At 29.3% G+C, this 21724-nt stretch overlaps 2 protein-coding genes across 2 annotated transcripts; both read right to left on the bottom strand.

Annotated features, from left to right (window-relative positions):
* Nucleotides 1-1278: 1278 nt before the first annotated feature.
* LOC129969704 (uncharacterized) lies at nt 1279-6969 on the bottom strand. The gene is made up of 4 exons (XM_056084392.1): nt 6702-6969; nt 3748-3958; nt 3435-3570; nt 1279-1504 (listed from the first exon to the last, which is right to left on the bottom strand). The coding sequence occupies exons 1-4, from the start codon at nt 6775-6777 to the stop codon at nt 1358-1360; spliced, it is 570 nt and encodes a 189-aa protein (XP_055940367.1). The 5' UTR covers nt 6778-6969; the 3' UTR covers nt 1279-1357.
* Nucleotides 6970-8879: 1910 nt separating this feature from the next.
* On the bottom strand, nt 8880-20865 carry LOC129969322 (uncharacterized). Its single transcript, XM_056083844.1, has 4 exons — nt 20736-20865; nt 12788-12998; nt 10281-10416; nt 8880-9050 (listed from the first exon to the last, which is right to left on the bottom strand). The coding sequence occupies exons 1-4, from the start codon at nt 20812-20814 to the stop codon at nt 8934-8936; spliced, it is 543 nt and encodes a 180-aa protein (XP_055939819.1). The 5' UTR covers nt 20815-20865; the 3' UTR covers nt 8880-8933.
* Nucleotides 20866-21724: the final 859 nt, after the last annotated feature.

Genomic DNA, 21724 nt, shown 5'->3' with positions numbered 1-21724 from the left:
ATCAAAATAAAACCCTTCAAAGGTAATACAAATACGCAATTTTGTCCAAAAAAAATATCGGATATAAACTCAAGCATTTCTTTCTTTATGCTTGAAATGAATGAATTATTGCTTATTTTCAATCTAATAAAGTTTATCAGTTTTTTTCCTGGCTTCAAGATCGTAACAAATCTTTTAAGCGAAACGTAATGATATAAATCGCATGAGGTAATATCTGTCGATAAAGTTACCTGTGCTATGAATGCATCAGAACAAGATTTGGGTCAATTTGTATAATAATGGTCAATTTGTATAATAATGGTCAATTTGTATAATAATGGTCAATTTGTATATTATAACTCGCATTTTAAACTCATTCATGAAGCTTATATTGATTGTTGAATACAGATGACCTCTTCCAAAGTAATAGGGTGGCATTACCCCTTACTTAAATATCAATTTTTAACAATTAAAATAAGATCTTCGATTAAATATTACGATATTTTGAAAATGAATGAAGTGGCGTTGAATGATTACCTATTAAATCCTTTCTTACTGCACACAATAGGACCCATATCTAGTAAGACATTGAAAATTACTTTCAATTGAAAATTAATTAAAACTCACACTGTACATGAAAGGCTGTAATGGTATAATGTAATTCAACACTATAATTGTAAAAATTATGCACACCTTTATACCATGAAACTCTTTTATAATATATTTATAAATAGTAAGACACTGGGAAAAAAGTTTTTTCCTGAGGCAGTGGCAAAAAAAATTTGTTATTTGTTATTTATTTCTAGTTATAAATAATTTGTTATTTATTTCTAGAAATTATATTATTAAAACTGATTTCATCTGGTAACAGGACTTATATTCTAAGAGCAAATTAAAGTTGGGACGTTTTTAATGTTTTTATATATACAAAACCAAACTCTCACAAAATAAATCATAGAAAAAAGCTATATGGGGCCCAAGAAATATCAGGATAAAAAAATTCTTTAAGAAAATCGAGGTATTTTCTTTTTTAGGTAAAATAGCAATTTTTTTTTATATATATTTATGCACAAAATGAAAAGAGTGTAAATTCAGCGAATAGCAAACAGCAAAGGTTGAAGTCTCTTTTCTTTCAATAAGAAAATTACAACTCCATTTAATCTTATTTCAATCAGTTCAACATTTCATTATACTTGTATTTCGAAATTAATTTAATTGAAAAATTAAGCGGTAAATAAATTTTATGTTCTCCAGGAATATCAATAATCAATACTATAATAAAATCAAGCTGTTCATTCATTGAATATTAAAATTGTTTTTATATTTATTAACAAAATTTTACAAAAGATACAACGCAAATATTTTAGTAGTATATTTTCTATTCAGATATTTGTTTTTCTATCTTCTGAGACATACTATTTGGTTTCAAAGGCGCAAACAGGGCTTTTGCTTCTCCTTTAATTGAATAGCATGAGAGTTGCTCTGAATTTCGACCAATTATTTGCACTTCGATCCAGAAACGCCCCTAGAAACAGAAAAAGTTATGTTTAATATTAAAAAATAACCTGCAAAATATTATAAAGTCAATAATTTTAAATTCGTCGTAACATATTCAAAATTTAAATGGTTTATGATGTGATTCAAACCATTACACAGAGGGATAATTTTGTTGATAAGTTTTTGAAAAGCATGTTTAAATAGGGGGACAATGTACTGTATTTTTAAGTAATCTGTCAGCAGGACTGTAACCCTTTGATCTACGAATTTACTTTTCCGTATTAGATAACACATTCTATTTGAGACATTTATTGTCATCTCATCCCTTATAATAACATAAGGGGCAATTGAGATACTAAAGCCTTTCTAAGATATTTTTGCTTTCTAAATTTCTAAATACTTTCCCTTAAAGCCTATTTAAATGCATAAAATTCTGCACCATCATAGGCAAGTAAGGTGAGTCATTGTAAGCGTTGCGGTTAAAAAAACTATACAATGTGATTCAAAATAATTCCAAAGCACTTTACGGGCAATTTCGTTTTACATAAGGTAAGAAATAGGGCGTATGGTAGTGGGAGGCGCTTAATCTGTAGTGTATTAAATAAAGCCGAATCACCTTTATTCTACTTTAAAATGTAGCAAAAATAAAATGGAAATGTATATCAATGTTGAAAAGAACATACAATATATCAAATCCAACTTCATCTACATATCTCATTACTTCTTTGAATCAAGGACACATGATAAAGTGAGCAATGTTTGAATCTTCTTTTAACTGAAACGATCTTGGATCAATTAGAGAGAAGTATGACTTAATCGAATATAGAAAACTATGTTAGGTCCGAATCCCGCCATAGTTGAAAAGTATTCAAAAAAGTCGAAGGAAAAATTCCACTGCTTAATGCTTTTTTTCCTCTTTATTTATTTACTTTTCCTTTAGTGGCGACGGTATATCGAAATGAAAATTGGGGCGACTTAAGGTCTCTGTTATCACTAAAAAGAAAAAGTTCCGCCGAATATCTACTTTACCCTATGAGTAATTCAGCCTGTCTAGAAAAGAAATAAAGCTATTTAAGTTTGAATCGGTAAATGATCAATTTAATAGGAACAAAATAAATCGACAGTTATAACTTAAATTTTGACATGTTGGATCCGCGTCTTCCTGTGTTCTTGAAATATTTCGAAACTCGAATAAAATAATTCAAAGACAGAAAGGACTGATTTTTGGAGCATACAAGTACAGAAATGAGTATTTGACAAAGATATCATTGCATAGAATTTTAGCTGCAAATAAACACAAATGAAATTTTTCTATATTCGATATTAGCCATTGTACTCAGGTCTGTGCATATGTTTATTTGTTGTATATATAAACAAAAATAAATACTTATAATTTTATGTCAATTGTTCTTGAATTAATATATTCAACCTCTTAAACATTTTAAAACGCTCAATTCTCTTTAGAATAATAGTAAAAGGTTTCAGATAAATGACGCTGTAATCTCACCGCTTTGAAATTATATATAAACTTAATATAACAACAATAAAAATTGAAATTGCCTTAAATAGTTAAATTAATTCTGAAAAATTGATTAAACTTAAAGAAATAGCTGCACAGAAATAACATTTATGTCATTAAAATGCTGTTTTTTTTGTTTTTTTTTAATTTTAAGAGGGTGCAAAATTTATTTTTGTGCAGTGATATGTTCCGAATATATGAAAGGGAAAAAAATAAAATCATTTTACCCCCCTCCATTTCAACTGAATCATTTAGGGGAATGTAACTAACTTTTAATTGCGCAGTTAATTCTTGTAGGAGCTAAGGAGCATGTGCCTAATTTCGTACGATCCCATCAAGAGATGTGTGATTGCATAAAGTTCAAACAAATGGACATTTAATTTTATATATTTGCATAGTTATTTGCATAATAAGAATATTCATTGCTTCACAAACTTACCGATGCAAACCATTTGACGAAACTTCCCAGTTCGGGCATCTCAATTTCAATGGCTTCTCCTCGGAAGCTCTGGGGCTTCACCGGACACATATTCTCGCCACTGAAGTATTTAAAAAACTTGCAATGTTCGACATCACTAGGGAAAAAAAAGAAAATTTAAAATTTTTGCTCTCAGACATTTTTTGTTAACAAATTCGAATACCATTCACGAGAAATAACTTCTTGTTAACTTGTGTCAAGGCACTTCGACACATTCATATAGGCATAATTATCATGAATTGCTATAGAGCTAATGAGATATGAAGAAACTTACCATCCAATTGCAAGCAAGCAGGGAGCTTTGAGGTAAATATCCCAGGCAAAAATTTTCTTGACTTTCCAGGCCTTGATGTGAATTTTAGCTCCCGCCGGTATCTCCTCATTAAGGGCGGCATCAATTGAGATAAGGGCATTCTTTCCACTCAGACGTATGGGATCCGGATTTATTCTAAGTTCCTTGAGGTTTAGAATCTGTTTCCCTGAACCTAATATTGGAGAAAAATTTCCCTTAAGTTAATGTATTATTTTATATTATTTATACAACTTTCCGGTCACGATATAAAGAAAGAGTTAAGAAATCTTCATCATAAGATATTTAATTATAAATGAAAATAGTTTGGACAAATTAAATAAAGTGAATGATTTCTACACACTTTTATTTAACTTGACTTCTTCCCAATTTGTACAATATTTATTTGTAAGATATATATACAGGATGCAGCGCGTTATTTTGTCGTCGTTTATTTTCCAAGATAAATATTTGTTAAATATTCCTTTCTTATAATTGTTATAATCATAAATATTTCTTTTCCAAAATAAATATTTATTAAATATTTCTTTTTTATAATTGTTACAATTATAAATATTTCTTTTCCAAGATAAATATTTCTTTATTACATTTCAAGTTCCATCGTAAAAGGCACCTCGAAACGAGAATGAGAAGCCTCCGGCATAGTGGTTGGTTCTCGCCATCCTGGTGGGTACATAAATGGTGGGGGTCGGCTACTCCTATCAATGACGAGACGTACTTTCCACGGGACGGGTTGTGCTGTGGCCGGTGATGGCCCTTAGGACTCAATCACAATTATTGCCAGTGTTGCTGTCGCAGTGGTCCGGTCATTCAGATTTTTTGGATCGAAGTAACCGGTTAAAAGTTATTATATTTCGAGGGAGATAGTTCCTTTTTTTCAAGAACATTTGGAAAAACTTTCCTTGCCTATTTATAACAAGATAAATAGAATACTTTCCGAATAAATACTAAATTTTCGATTAACTATGCTGTGTATTTCGTCTCCAATTTTAGCCAAAAATATATTGCTATTGATTTTAGTCTTTCCAAAATTTTATTCCTAAGCTCTAAAATTCTTCTTCAGTTGTATTTCATGGATGTTAATCTCTTAAAAAAGTATTTCATTTTCAACTTCCTAAAATATTAGTTTTATAAAGTGTTTTTCACGATATCTTCCATCTTAAAAATATAACGGAAATTGCTAAAATTTTAACAAGTGGAAAATAAAAAAAAATAATAATAATTTTGTAACATTCCCCATTTCCCAGTAAAACATTTACAGCCAGCTGTGTCGTTGCTGTTACTTACTAAACTCCTCGAGATAGCCAGATGGTGGATCTTTTCACCTGGGTGGTCTCGCATCTGTTCATTAGCGACTACAGTGAAAGACCACATGTGGAATTCCCCGTCCAAGAGATATTGATAGTACCTTCAAAGAGAAAGGGGTGTCCAAACATCTGGATGCTAAATGTTTCTCATTGTGAAAGGACTATGATAACTCCGTGTTCCAGAATAATCAGTTATGAAAGGTGCATCACACAAAGGACCTTCCCACGACCGACTGGTGCCACTGAGAGAGCATATTGCTGAACCCCGATTGGTCGAAAGAGAGCTCAAATGACCAATGTAAATTAAGAGGTGGAGATTGTCGCCGAAATAAAGTGTGGAGATTTTTTTTTTAGAGAGAGGAGAAGAAACGAATTGCAGGCAGACTGTTGGACTACGCCCATGAGTTCGGAGTATGAGAACCAACTGAGTTTCAAGATAAACCTTCGACTTTGACTGTTGTGTCTCCTACTACAGGTGTAAATAACTATTTATTTAACCAAGATTAGAACAAGTTGTTCTTTTGCATATATAGGGCTGTAAAATAAAGAATTGTCTGGAAATTCTGCTTCGTTATTTGATCAGTCTAGATCAAGACATTACAATTTTTAAAGCCCATTTTATCCACTAGTTTGTTCTTCTGATGTATGAACAGTGACTAATTTTAACTAAATCTCTCGATGCATAATTTGATGTTTGTGAAATTTCAGATCAAAAGAAGAGTTGACCAAGCGAAGCTGAATCCCATACAATAGTATTATTAAAAATTTAAATCAATTTCGAATTCCATGTTGTTTTTTCACTTTCTGATTTCTGAAATAAACTGGTAAATAATTAACTAATCCTTCTTTCTTAGCTTTCAATAATGCGATTAAATATTTGATGAAAAGACGAAAACGAGTCGAATTCCATTACAATATCGAAATATATTGTTAAATTTTGACCAAAAATATTTTTTTTAAATATTGCCAAACTGAGGAAACAAATTGCGCAGTAATTAAATTGGTATCATTAAAAAGATAATCTTTTCAATTTTAAAATGATGTAAAAAATAAATTTTTTCTGTAATAATATTTTTGGAAGTTACAAGGGAAAACATCAGAGTTCACTTTAATATATATTATTTAAAATTTCCAAAAAAGTTATTTCGATGTGCACATTCTCATCTTTTAAAGCATACTTGTGGCGAATTAGATTTGCTTTCGGTCTAATGATCTGTCCTGTACAATGCTGACACAGACACATCCATCCTTTTATAAATACAAATATGGTACGGAAATTTTTTAGGCAGATTCAAAACTTTAAATAGGATATTCTATTTTAAAATTACACCATATTTGTTTGGCCAAAAAATATTTTAAGGAAAATGTCTTAAATTTCAAACAAATTCCTAAAAAACTGTCCAGTTTTAATTAAATTTTCTGATATACAATATTTATTTGTTTTTGAACATTAGGGTATTGACAGAATTAAAAGATATAGAATCAAAATACTTTTTGTCTCCATAAATAGGAAAAGCAAGAGGAGTAAAGTATAATACTCTTAACTCAACCTGATGAGACAAAATACTATTCTTAAGGGTTGATATAAAAATAATAAATGTGCATACTTACCACACTTGACGTAATCAATTGCTTGTACATAACTGCAGATGATCAAGCAAAAGCAGGCAAAGAATAAAGTCTTCATTATTAAGGTTTTTTTATTTTAAAAAAATACTGTTATAGGTATTAATTAAGAATAAGAAAATCCTTTTCTAATGCACTCCTATCAAAAAGATTTATTTATATGTATGGAGAACAATACTGTCAATTACAATCAAACGGTCAAACTCTTTTGCTTCCCAAGCATTTCCTGATTGGCAAGTTAGAATTATCTGATATATCAGCCAATAACAAGATACTTGGAAGTCATAGAGACTTCAACAATAGTTGATAAAAGTGCTTTACCCGAAATTATCTCTCTAACAACACTTCAGCAAATACGCAGACTTAAATTATTTGCTAAATCGAAAGTAAGATAAAATAAAGTCTTTTTCAGATTTTATCATTGTTGATATTATTTTAAATTACACCATGCATGGTTGCAGGCCTCTGATTGGTGTGTATTTTTAATTTTATTAGATATGATAGTTTTTTTATGACAAGTTCTCATTTTTTTATAATCTCTTGAATAGATTACGAAAAGAGAAAATAATGCAATGTTAGAAAAATTCAATCCGAAAGTTTTGAATTTTTGTTAGTTCGGGAAAAAAATAATTTTTTGAATAATTTCCGTCCTTCTATTTGCAATTACCATAGCTCAGAAACAAAAATTATCTGCATGAATGAAAATTTGATGTGTATTCTTTATATCAATATTACATATTTCGGTCAAATTTGGAAATTAAAAAAAGAAAAATTAATGCCACAAAAGCGATAAATCACCAATTTTTGGCCGTGCACTTTGAGGCTTCAAAAACCAAAACCAAAATAACATCATGTTCTCGTGTAGTAACAAATAAGATTTTCTTCCTGAAAATTTTGTATAAACAGCGTAAAAAGTTGCTTGTTTTCTTTTCGTAAGTTAGAAGAGCGCTGATAGGGTTGCAATGCCAATTTGGTTTTGGTGCTACATTTGGCGAGTTTGGACTCTTTCACCGCTAATTAATAAGTACCGAACAATCTATCAAGTGCCCAGTAAAATGTGATTTATTTCAAGGGAGCTCTTATTGGTCGTAGCTATTAAAACGTATTCATGGTAATATCTGTGAAATATGCTTTTCAATGATGCTGAATTATATTCCATTATTGTTTATGATTTTGTTGCTCTTCTGTAGTTAATAAAATGAATACCAATTTCATTCACAGATTATTTCGTTCCTCTTTTCCTCATTTTTATCAAAACGTTTTGATTCTACTGTTCGTCTATGAAGACTTTAAGCGCAATTATACAAGAAAATTTAAATGTATTAGCATTTGTCAAAAACATGAAAAGCGGGAATCTAGAGCACACAATCATTTCGCAATCAAAATCACACGAGTTTCTTATTTTTCTCATGAACAGGCAAATAGCAACTTTCATTTATGTTTTTAAAATAAGAAAAGTATATCAATAGCAATTAGGATTTATTACACCATTACACGAACTACACATTCGAGTTAGAGTAAAGAATAATACTAAAATATTTTAGCTAAATATTGTTACAAAATTTTTCTACAATTATCACCAATCAATCGTCATAACGCAGCGCATTTAATCGCTAGTTCAGCAGCTTGCTTTCTGTCTAATCCTCTCGTCCTGTTACTTGCCGGTGACTCCCACTACTCTCACACACGACTTCACTGCAGCTTCAGAGTGCCTGTCTTTATAGTTCCGGGAGGCGGGGCTAGAATCTTCCAGACCAATCAGGACGTATCTGGGTGTATCTCGGTTCTTACTGGATGGATCGTGAAAGTTCTCGAACTTTCCAGTATTATCAACTTAGTCGCCAAACTCGCCAAATGGTCGCGAGGCTCTGAGGTCATTGACGTGGCACCCGCTCAGCACGCACAGGACAGATCTTACAACGGCTTTTCACACGATGACACTATTCGTGCCTGGTAGCAAAATTACAGATTTGTAACAATATATACTGAATCACACTGTTACACGGCTGCAATTTAGCTACGAAAATATCAAACAGCATTAAAAGTTTTAATTTCTTCAGTAAAGATTAGTTTCATACGCTAAATTTCAGTCCGAACATTTAGTCATAGAAAAAATATTTGAGTCATTGTTGTTGTTCTTTTTTTAATTTTTTTTTATTGAACTACAAATGAACAAAATTTACAATGCCAATGCAAATATTTTAATAACAGATTTTCTCAAACAAAAAAAGGGCGTAACATTGACAATAAAGCTTTTGCTTCTCCTTGCACTGAATAGCATGATAGCTGTTCTGAATTCGGACCAATTATTTTCATTTCGACTTGGAAACGTCCCTAAAATGAAAAAAAGGTACTCTTTAAAATTAGTATTAAGAACTATAACGAATCAAGTACCGAAAAGAATGTTAAATTCATGACTATAAGAAAAAAATCATAAACATATAAGACAGTGTCCTTAGTAAAGATTCCAATGAAAATCAGGAAATCCAAATGCTTCATGACGGAATGAAATACAAATAAAAAAACATTTATGGAAAATATATATAAGGAATGAGTTATTTTGAGTTAATTTTCATCGAAAGAAATATGGCAATGATATTATGATAGAAATCAATTTGAGAACAAATATTTTTATCACGATTGGAAATCAGCTGCAGTAGTTTCCTCAAAACTTTCTCGCGAGCTGCCTAATAAACGTGTCATGCAAAGGCATTATCGCACAATATTTACGAAATAACTATTGGCTTAAATTTAGCATTTTTACTAAATCTATCACGTGATTCTTAGCTGCTTTTTTAGCGATTAAGTCCTGGCATGCGACTAATAATATACAAAATCGTAAGAGTGTTTTAGGCACGTGTTTTCTCAATCGATTGAAACTAAGATTTCACACAAAACTGCACTTGTAGTTCGAAATTCCCAAACTTAATTTGATATATTTAAGTCATTGGGTTTTTGAATTATCGCGTTTACATGTTTCTGAAAGTATAACCTGACAGACAGTCAACCGGTTGGTGGATTTGTCTCAAATTTTGAAAAGTGTCTACATTATAGATGTTAAATCTGTGTACCGAATCTTATCGCTCTACTTCTCTACATTTTGTAGTTATTGTATTAATTTACATTCTCACAGCCCGACAACCGAGCTTCTTCTGAATAGGTTTCATTCAAAATTTGATAGAAATTTTCAAATTTGGCGTATTAAAATTCAACTATCCAGTTCAAAGCGTTTTTGAGTTATCTTTATCACAGACAGATACAGAACTCGATATTTTCCAAAAATTTGTCTTTCGAACTCAAGAAGATCTAAAACGTGGAAATTCGTCAAAATCTCGAATTCGAATTTTTTGATGATAATAGACATTCTCTATATTATTTATACAAGAAAGTAAAAAGGTCAGCGGAAAAGAATACGCCTTCGTCTTACCCGTTTGCTGAATGGAATATTTTCCATGATATGACCAACGCTTTTCACACAAAACAGCAAGCAATTATTTCATTAAAAACTATCCTATCGAATCACTCGTTTCATAATAATTTTTGAAATCGATTAAAGATTCTTACCGATGCAAACCATTTGACAAATCCTCCTAATTCTGGCATCTCAATAGAAAGGTTATCGCTTTTTATAACTTGTGCCTTGACTGGACAAGAGAACGGGGGGTTAAAATGCTTAAAAAATTTGCAGTGCTCGACATCGCTAAAAAGAGAAAAAGGAATCAATAAGCATTCATATCGTTTTTTACCAATAATAAATAAAATATTAATATTATATAAGTATAAATAGGAGTTATCCATCCCCCATATAAAGGACATTAATTTAATTCTCTCAATCAACTTTGATAAACTATATCTTATCACATCAAATAAATTATCTTTTTTTTAAATTATGCTTGCACAACAAATATAAAGTATTCTGATTGGATAGAAGTGCCTGAAAATAGACGACAAAATTGGTACGGGTGTTAAGATGGGGGGAGGGGATTTACAGCAAATTTTTTTCGCAATGTCTCTCGTACCTTTAGAGCGATGGAAGACCAGTAACCATTAATAACATATTAAGTCGTAAGTTGTCATATTAAATAAAAATTGGCGAAAGAGGTACAGTAATTGATGCTGGGGAATTCTGTCGTTATATTTTTTGAAGAGAATGCACGATGACATAGTGTTTTTGACATTTCTCTCAAAAATGAAAGGTGGAGGAAAGTTGATTAATTAGCTATATAAGCAAAGTGTGAATATAAATAGGTTCAATTGTTGTGGACTGTCCAAAATTTTATTTTATGAAGGAAGGTGGAAGACAGCGAGATTATCAATGATAACGTATCTAGACGTTATGATTTTGAAATGAAAGAACAGGTGGCAAAATCGGTAGAGTGAATAAGGTTAAGACAATACTGCTAAGATTATATTTTTATAGAGAACGCACGATGAAATAGCGGTTTTGAGATCTCTTTATCTAAATTAGATGGCGGTGGTAGATGGACGACCATCGATCTCATTTCTAAGGGGCATGAACTTCCACATGAAATAAAAATTGTTGAAATCGGGTTAGTAGTTGAAAATGGAAGATTAGCATTCTTTCATTCTGTCAATTATTTTAAACGTGCAGACTAACCTAGAAATATATAGGCTAGATTGAAATCATTTTGAAGTGCTATTCCAACATCATATTAGTCATATTAATTTAGCTATGGCAGCCAAATTTGATTAAATAATCTTTTCTTAGTAAAAGAAAGAGCTATTTTAAATTATGCATTCAATGTGAACCCCATCTCCTGGTGAAAAATGGTTCCCAGATTTTTCCTTATGAATGGAACAAAATTCCAAGAACGTCAGTAGCTAATACTGGTTAAATTCAAAAAGTCAAACTTTTATCTATTTCATATCTGATAGCATTAAATGGTATAGTGATCACGCTAAACAAATATGTTTATATACATTTGAATAAGTCAGATCCGAATCAGAGGATTTTGATAATATAAACGGAATGATGATATTAACTGTAAACACATTATATGGCGTCCAGTAATACTTTTTCAGAGTATTTATATATAATCCTATGGTAAAGAATACTTTAAAATGTGTAAATGCTTGAAAATTCGTAATATTTAATTCAGTTCAAAATCACTAATTTTTAAAACGTGCATATTTTATAATCTCTGCATTTTTCACTAGAAAATGAATACGATAGTAGTTGATATTTACTAAACAGACCTAGAAGCGTTGAACCAAGAGGGGGTTGCCGGCAAGTCGATTAAGAGAATGTTATTAGCTCAGCTTCCAAATAAATCATTTTAAATACAATTTCTATTAATCTCTAATAATAACAAAGATGAATATGGGAGTGTTAGCGCTATATAGTCCAGATCATCTGACTTATGGCTCCCCATTTTGGAACATGTATAGCTCGGAAGATGGAAATGTGCATTTCGGAGGAAATTGGGAATTAGAAAAATCATCTCTTAACACTGGCCTGATTTCTCCAATTTTTGTTTCACATAAAAGCTTATAACTGCTTTATATATCATCAAGAGTCAATAATTCTCCATTTTCAAGAAAAGTTTCGAAAAAACTACTGTAAGTTCTGTATGGGAAAAAAGAGTTCCTCAACCACATCCACTCTCAAGGTTTCGAAATTTTATGACCGCTACATCCGCCATTATTGAAGAATTTCGAAATTTATTATTTAATATGAAAATTATTGACACCTAAATACATCATTGATGGCTGCCTGCTACCCAACGTCCGGTGCTACGTACTTGCTACCCTATTAACAGTGTGTTTCGTGAGCTAAGAAAAAATGAAACTCTGATAGACTTCCCCAGCGCTAACAACTAGACCAATTTCCTCAATTTACTGGTATTTCTAACCAATCAAAATTCTATATGTTTGTTGTTCCAATTTATTTGAAAATACCTTTTTTATTTTGAAAAGATATAACTTATCAATTTTGGTTGAAATGATTAGATTATTTCTATTAATTTGGTTGGTAAACAACTTTTAGCAGAAAACGAATAGTTATTAAATAAAATAAAAAACAAGAATCCAAGGGAAGCGAAAGATCTTACCATCCAATGGGAAGCATGCATGGAGCTGGGAGTCGCACGTCAATAAAAAATATACGTTTGATCTTCCAAGCTCTTAAATGGACTCTAGAAGCAGTTGGTATTTCTTCTTTCACTTGCAAATCGAATGAAACCTTGGCATAATTTTCACTCAAGCGAACAGGATATGGGGTGATTTTCAGTTTTCTAACGTTAATGATTTGTTTTTCTGAACCTGAAAAGTGATTAATACAAAGATCTCTGATGAACCATATAAAAGAAACAAGAATAAATGAATTTATTACTAAAATTGTGTTCAAACATGGTAGCTATTTGTTGGAATCATCTCGAAGATTTTTGGTATTTTGGCTTTTTATCAATGGAGGAGGTTTCAGGTCGCTTTTCAAAAAATGTTGCGACCAGTGATGTGAGATGGGCCTCAACATTCTATTGAAGTTTCTGATTTGTCTAGGAGGTACGTCCCTTTGCCGATTCTTCAAATCAGAGAAGAAGTAAAAATCATTCGACTCTAAGCCACGTTCTCGTATATGGAAAATAAAGACACAAGTAGGTCGCAATAGAAGATTCTATTCAATGAATGAATTAGGTAGCTCTAAAGAAACGGAGATAGAATGCTGGGACATCGAGCAAAGAAATGGCGGATCAACATACCGAAATTTCTGACTTTAATATTCCTCTATAATCTTTTCGTAAATGAAAATTCAAAGAATTAATCTAATCAGGAGTCTTAATAAGCCAAGGCCCATCCTACATATCTGGTCTACCTATATGACAGATGCTTGAATCTTCACGGTGATTATGACAACAAATCACTATATTTTTTCATTATTTTTAATTAAAAAAATTCACTTCACTCTCTGCTTTTGGCTTTTTATAGTCTATCAGTTGAAAAAAACAGCCCTCATACATTTAAAACGCGATCAAATTTGATATATCGTGAAATAAAATTATTACAGTTTCTGAATTTCATTTTGATAATGATGGTTAAAAGTTGGTTATGAACAAAATAAAGAAAATTTTAAACATCAAAATCTCTCTAGCTCATAATATTATATAATGATAATATTTTAGACTTCATACTAGGGATTGCAATACCGGTATACCGAATACCGTTATTTTGAGCCATTTGTACAATTTTGTAATACCGGTATTCACAAGTTTAAATACCGGTTTTTCGGTATTTACTAGACATTTTTAAAATTGACTCCACTATATGTTCAGGTATCGCGAACATAGCAAAATAGTATGCGTTTTTGTTTTTATGTCTCCAAAACGGGCGAAATTAATTAGCTAATTAATGGATTAATTAATTGCTTAAATCTAAATTATCGAAACATGGATTATCTCTGAAAGAAAATATTGTATCCTTAACGACTGATGGAGCAACAGTTATGAAAAAAGTTGGAAAGTTGATTGGTGCAAATCAGCAGTTGTGCTATGCACATGGAATTCAATTAGGAGTAATAGATGTATTATACCAAAAAAAAAATAAAGAACTGAATAATCCAAATACTGTGGATATAGAAATTTCGGATTCCAACTTTGAAAAGAGTAAGAGTGAGAGTGATATTGACAATGAAGATAATGGCAATGTAATTGTTGAAGAAGATATTGCTAATGAGGATGAAATATTAACCTATCAAGAATTGCTTCCTATAATTTATAAAGTTCGAAAAATTGTTAAGATATTTAAACGTTTCCCTATAAAAAGGATATTTTACTAAAATATATAATAATTGAAAATAAAACGGAATATATGTTAATATTAGATTCTAAAACACGTTGGAATAGTTTACTCCTATTGATGGAACGATTTTTGAAACTGAGAAGTCCAATCCAAAAAGCAATAATCGACTTAAACCTGTAAATTAACTTTTCAGATAGTGAATTCGACTTAATATCCAGAACTATATCAGCTCTACTTCCAATAAAACTGACATTGAGGCATTGTGTCGGAGAGATTCTAATTTATTAACAGCTAATGCAACAATAAATTTCAAGTTGCAGTCACTGAAAGAACAGCACACATCACTATCTGAAGAATTATATATTACATTGAAAAAATCGCACAGAAGAAAGGCATACCGAAATAGAAAATGTCTTACGGTATTTATATAATTATAATGATTTTAAAAATGAAAATGAAAAAGAAGAAAGAAAATAACCAATTCAAATCTGATTAAATTTAGAGTAAATTTTCTTAAAATTTTTTACCCACAACCCTATCCACATTCAGAAGAATTCAGTTCAATTATCGAAGATTATGATGTCACTACAGTCGATAGTGAAAAGGAATTGTCTCTTGAACAAAAATTAAAATTAGAGATAAAAGAAAAAATTTCAACGAACCAAAATACAATTCAGAAATCAGCTATATCCAAAACCATCCGACGAGAAATCGATTTATTTGAAGATGAGGGATTTAGAGGTAAATACTTCGGAAAAAGTATATTGCGTATTGCTAACAGTACCACCAACTAGCGTAGACGCCGAAAGAGCGTTTTCGACAGCTGGTCATTTTTACACAAAATTACTTTTCAGGCTTAATTACAGTACAATTGATGCATTATGTTTTTTAAGATCACATTTCAAAAAGTTGTAATAGTACCCCAGACTGAATAGTGATATTTACACTTTTTTGTGATTTAAATAAATAAGATGTTTCTTTACTTTCTTGTGATTATGTATTGTTATAATTTATAAGTTACAAATTATTTTTTGTGATATTTACACTCTCTAACAAAACTGGCAAATAAAACAAAGAAACACCTGTGTTTTCTTTCTTTTTCTAAAATTTCTAATACCGGTATTAAAACCGGTATCCAGGTATTAAGATTTAAAAAATACCGAATACCGGTATTGAACTTTTGGTCCAGTATTGCAATCCCTACTTCATACGTCTTTCTCGGCATTATCTTTAGAACTTTTCTATCCATTTTATAACAGCGATAATATTAACGCATAAAATTATATTAACCATGCTCGTGCTTATAAAAACTATTATTAAAACAATGAAATTTGTTATTATAAAATATGTTTAATAACAATACTTTTTAAATTCATTAAAAGTATGGAGATAAAATTGATATTGCTAAAAGGTTTGAGAGTTGAATTTTAAAGAGTTATAAAAAGGAATTTCTTGCAGTTATCGACTCTCAAATTATTGGAAACAAGTTTTAAATTTTTGATCAATTTCTAATTAAAAATATAAATAAAATTTTGGGAGCACTTCTTAGTGAGTACCTATTTATCCAAGTTGTAATTACCTTGAAATATTCACAAGTTCTAGATACAACTATTTGCCTTCTAAACAATTTTACTTAAATTTTAATCAGATTCAACGATTTTCAGATAATATTTTAATATATTATTATATTAAAAGTGACAAAAGTACTTTAATATTGCCTTTTATATTTATCCCTTTTCAATCAAACTTATTTATGATTATTGTTCATTAAGGCATGATGATTTCCAATGTTTCTAAAAAGAAGAATTTTTAAAATGAAAAATTTTTTTAATAAATAAATCTAATGAATCTTTTTGCAAAAGATCTTTCTTGTTTTCGTATCTTTTTCAATTCAATTCTCTTTAAATTTTTTTTCTTTAATATAAGCTATTTTTTGTTTAAAAATAAGAAGAACAATTTTTCAAAAGACTCTTTTAATAGTGTTCTAAGAAATAAAATCTGCATTATTTTAATTGATCTCTGCTTTTTAATCTTCGATTTATAATTCTGTGTTGCGAATATTATAAAATCTTTGAATCAATTTTTTTCCTCAAAACTACTACGCTTCATGGGGAATAGAAATTAAATTAAATTAATTGCTTAAAATATAACTATATTCAAAAATATTAAAATGATAAATTCCCGCCAAAAATACGCTAATATAACAAAATTTCAAAGCAATAATCCTTATGTAAATGAGTGAAAAAAATCAATTTCAAAATTCTGTCTTTACAAGCAGAAAACAAGCTAAATCAAATATAAATTATATAATAACCGGACTTGTTATTATACGTGTTGCTTTATATAACACAAAAACTCACAGCACAACAAGCTACACAGAAAAAATATTGATTTGAGCTGTTAATGAAAAAATTATATATACTTGTTTACTATGATTACTTGTTTATGATTACTTATTTATTGTTAAAACGCATCGAAGAATCTTTTTTGAATATGATAACTCATAAATTACACCGAAATAAAAAAAAAATGAAACTTGAACTATTGGCTGTAAAAGACGACAAAGTCAAAAAAAAAAAAAAAAAAAACTAAATAGGATGTAAAATGTTATCCTGTAAAAGAAAAAAATTCCTTATGTCACTATCTATGCTATAAAAACATTTTAATAATGCTATCAATAACGATCAAATCAAATAAAGCATGATTCCTAGTTAAAAGTAATTAGATGAATTTGGTCACTTTCATGTGATAGTAGTCAGGAATTTGCAAATGGTATAAAAATACGACTCTAGTTTAATCACTTTCTTAATAGATAACTTGTTATGTCGGGTTTACACTCGGCCAGTTATAAGACGGCAAGTAGTCAGCGCGTGCGTAGAAAGGCAGAAAAATGCTGTTAGGTCGATGGCAAGTAATTGTCCCGCTGTATTGTATTCTTTCTTACTGCGCATACGTTTGTAGAATTTGACGGGGGTTTTTTGGCGAGAAAAAATTGATCACTTATCATACATAAATGCAACCATTTTTTGCTCTTTGCTTTTTCTGATAAGAATTTGTGTGTGTGTGTGTGTGTGTGTGTGTGTGTGTGTGTGTGTGTGTGTGTGTGTGTGTGTGTGTGTGTGTGTGTGTGTGTGTGTGTGTGTGTGTGTGTGTGTGTGTGTGTGTGTGTGTGTGTGTTGTTCATTTTATTTGACATTTCTATAGTTTTTCAAATTTAAGTATGTTGACCTTTTTTTTATTTTTTATTTTACTATGTTTCTTTGTGTAAATATATATACTCTTACTACCATACGCAGTGAGAAAAAAAAATTCAGAGACAGCAAAATGGAAATTTATAACCAAGCATGGAATGCCTGAATCTTTCTTATGAAGTTTTGGCAAACATAAATTAGTACTTTTCTACGCATGCGCTGCCTACTTGCCGTCCTATAATTGGCTGAATGTAAATTAATAGGTAATATTATCTATAATTAATATTAGAATAGATAATCTTATCTAAACAGGCTCCTTACTTTTTAACTGATTATTGCCTACTGCGAGGAAAATATTTGAAATAGGAAAGTAAATTGAAAATAAAAATAACTGAATTTCTTTTTTAGACCAAACTATTTTCTGATTAGTTTTTTTTTTTTTTTAATTTCAATATCACTCGAGAAAAATGTAATTTAGAATCGTTTGGGGTTTTTTTTCCAATCGTATGCAAATCAATGATAATGTTTTGTTAATATTTTAATTAAATTATTTTCTGCATAAATTATTTGAGATCGTACGGTCAGTAATACCGATATTTCTTTTATAAATAGAGTTTTTTTTTTTTTAATATTACTTGTATGAATAATGGTTTCGTTCTGAAAAATATGATATCGAAGTTCGCAAAGCTGTTGTTTATTTTTAAGTACTTTTTCTTCTTTTTGAATCTGTGCTGTATCTATTTAGTTCGTATTGGTTAAACATAAAAAATTAGTATTTTCTAATTTATTTAAGCTATTAGATTCCGTGTCTAATGGCTGATGATATGCAATTTTTGATCTGTTGATTATAATAAAAAATGGCTAAGTCTCTTGATGTTCGAAATATGTTTGTATCGAAAATCGCTCTACTTTCATCCAAATTCCTATAATGTGCAAAAAAATGTTGATAATCAAAAGTGAAGATTACAAAGAATAAAATATCGAAAAATTGATGACAATAATTAAACTCAGAATTTTCTAATCTTACGGAAATTTTAATTAAATTTTTTGTTGCAAGTAATATGTTTTGATTTTTTTCGCTTTCAGCAATACACAGAAGATATGTTTATATCTCTATAGGTCTAGATTCAATTTTGGATCAAATATCCTTGTTTTGTGACAGAAAAAGCTTTTGCACACAAATTATTTTTTTAATGGATAAACTTTTTTTTAATGATAACTGATTTTGAAATAAAGAAATACTTTTTAAAGAAATATAAGTAACTTTGTTGATTAAAAAAAATTCTCCCTTTGCCCAACTTTAATATTTTATTTATTCTTTTTCCACCAATTTCAAAAGAGGGCACAAATAAATGTGGATAAGATCGGATTGGATAAATAACTATTGATCTTTGATATATCATTGCTACATTTCATATTTAATTCTGTTTTCGGGTTTCTCGATTAATAGTGTCTACTGGTAAGAAAGTTTTTTGAAATACTTTTTGTAAAAGCAATGAAAGATGAGAGAAAGAAAGAAAGTATTGGAAATTAATAAAATCTATCATTTTCATTTCCCTCTAATACGAAAACAGCCTATCTCTCTTTAGCAATGTTATGTGGCTTCAATTTGGTCTAAAGACATAAGAAAAACATTCAATCACGTTTGATGCAATTAAAGACGAGGAAATTAGTTTTATATATTTTCATTCATTCCAAAATAAAATAATAATGGACTTCTTAATTTGCTTGGAAATCAGAAATGAAATTTTTAACAAGAAATAAGAGTAAATAAAACAGTTAAAGCTGTATGGATACAATAGGAATGCAGCTATCATATATGTAATTAATATATATATATATATATATATATATATATATATATATATATATATATATATATATATATATATATATATATATATATATAGTTTTTAATCATTTATAAATGCAATTTTACTTCTGTATTTATAATTTTAAAAATTTAAAAGAAGTTTTGCTTTATTTTTACATTCTAATTCGTATATTTACATAAGATTATCTTTCATAGTTAATATTATAGTAGGTGAAATGCCAAACGAATAATACCTGGAAATAAGAATTTAATAAAGACATTGAACAAGTTTTCAAAATCTTATATCGCAAGATTAATGTTAAATTTTTTAAAAAAATTGGGAAAAATTAATTATAAGGTAACTAGTTACATATCTAGTAATTAATCTAGCATATCTAATAACTAATTACTAGATATGAGCTGCATTCTTCTTCGTGGCCAGAATTTGCCTTGAAACATTCTACTCTATATTTCTGTTATAATAATAAATGCCAAATTTTATTTGTTATGCGCATAAAAAATAATTGGACCATAAAATATTACATGAATATTCGTCAATATAGCATGAATATTCGTCAAAAAATTCAAAATTCATCTTAGCATATATTATTTCCTGCTAATTTTTTACCAGAAAAAAAGTAAGAATTTTTCTATGTGATACTTTTAGTAACTATTATTTTTAAAAAAAGGCATGAACTCATAAATAAATTAATAATGTCCAAATTATATGCATTTTTCAATTGCAAAATAGCTGCATATAAAGGATTATATGCTCTAAATTTTTGAACCTGTTAATATTATTTATTAAAATTAACTTTTGTAATAAAAAAGCAGCAAAAATTCTTTTAATATTGAAATATAATGAAAATTAGTTAAAATTAGAAATATTATTAGTTCAATAATTTTTAAATAAATAAAAATGTTAGAAATATAGCATAAAACAAAACATAAAAATGTTAGCAATTGTCATTGTATATTATCACATTTTTCACTTATAACTCCACTTGCTTGAACATAATTAAAAAAAAGGAAATATAAAATAAATAATATAAAATATTTATTTTATATACGGATATGCAAAAATAATTAGTCTTTTGTACTAAAACCACAGCAGCATTTTTTTACATAAATACAGTAAAAATATTCTGAAATTAAAAATATCACTAAAGAAATAGTCTTTCATTAAATATCTCTAAGCAATTAAATAAGCAATAAAGAATAATAAAAATATATTAATAACAATTTCCTTTGCATATTTACCACATTTTTCATAAATTATTGCTTGTACAATACTCCCATCGATGAAACAAAGGGAAAGAAATATAAAATATGTCTTCATTTTAAGTAAGAATTTTAAAAAGTAATATTATCTAAATAGTACATCTTTCAAATAAAATAATCTTAAAATGTCTCATTTATAAGAAGCTCCCCTTATCAAATAACTTTTTTCTTTATCAAAGGTTATAAAACATGAATTAATAAACTTATTTCTGATTGGCCGCACATAGAATCCATCTGTCTTTTTTGGTATTTCATTGTATTTTGAAAATAAAGCTTTGAGTGATAACAGCATCTGATGCAATGTTTTTAGTCAATATTATCTTTAAAGAGGGCATTCCAAAAAATATTAAGAACAAGAAATAATTAAAGCATTGTCAAAACTTCGTTTTTTTTTTCATTTCAAATGAAAACAAATTATATGAGCCTCAGTGTTATTTTACATATTTAATTTAATTTCTTTTTTTTTAACTTTTCTTTCTTTTTCAAATTTCAAAGAGATAATAAATTTTGCAACTTTTTTTTATTTTTCCTTTTTGCAAAAATTAATTCTGAGGAACACCCCATCAACTTTTATTATATGAATCAAGATCTTATAATGTTAATCCTTCAAAGATTCTTTCAAACCTGCCATAACCCCCATCTCTATGAAGGGATGGGGTTTTCTCTGATCAACACTCTTTAACTTATGTGTCAACGATGTTATAAAGTTCTCACTTTTGTCATATAAATTAGACGTAAAATCACGCAAGGAGTGAATAGAATATCTGTCTAGCTATGCAAAACCTTCCGAGCTCTATACTCCCCACAAGGTATCCAGCAGTCACTTTACTAAATGTAAACATCTTGCATAAAGTCTATTAAAAGGTCTACTGATTTTCTGCTCTAGCAGGCTTTCTAATTCAGTTTTCAGTTAATATGAGCTTGTCATTTACTTAGCGGGGAGCGTTTGATGTTACAGGAGGTTCATT

Source organism: Argiope bruennichi, chromosome 5 (genome assembly GCF_947563725.1).
Source record: "Argiope bruennichi chromosome 5, qqArgBrue1.1, whole genome shotgun sequence".
NCBI lineage: Eukaryota > Metazoa > Arthropoda > Arachnida > Araneae > Araneidae > Argiope > Argiope bruennichi.
This window is presented reverse-complemented; position numbering and strand designations above follow the sequence as displayed.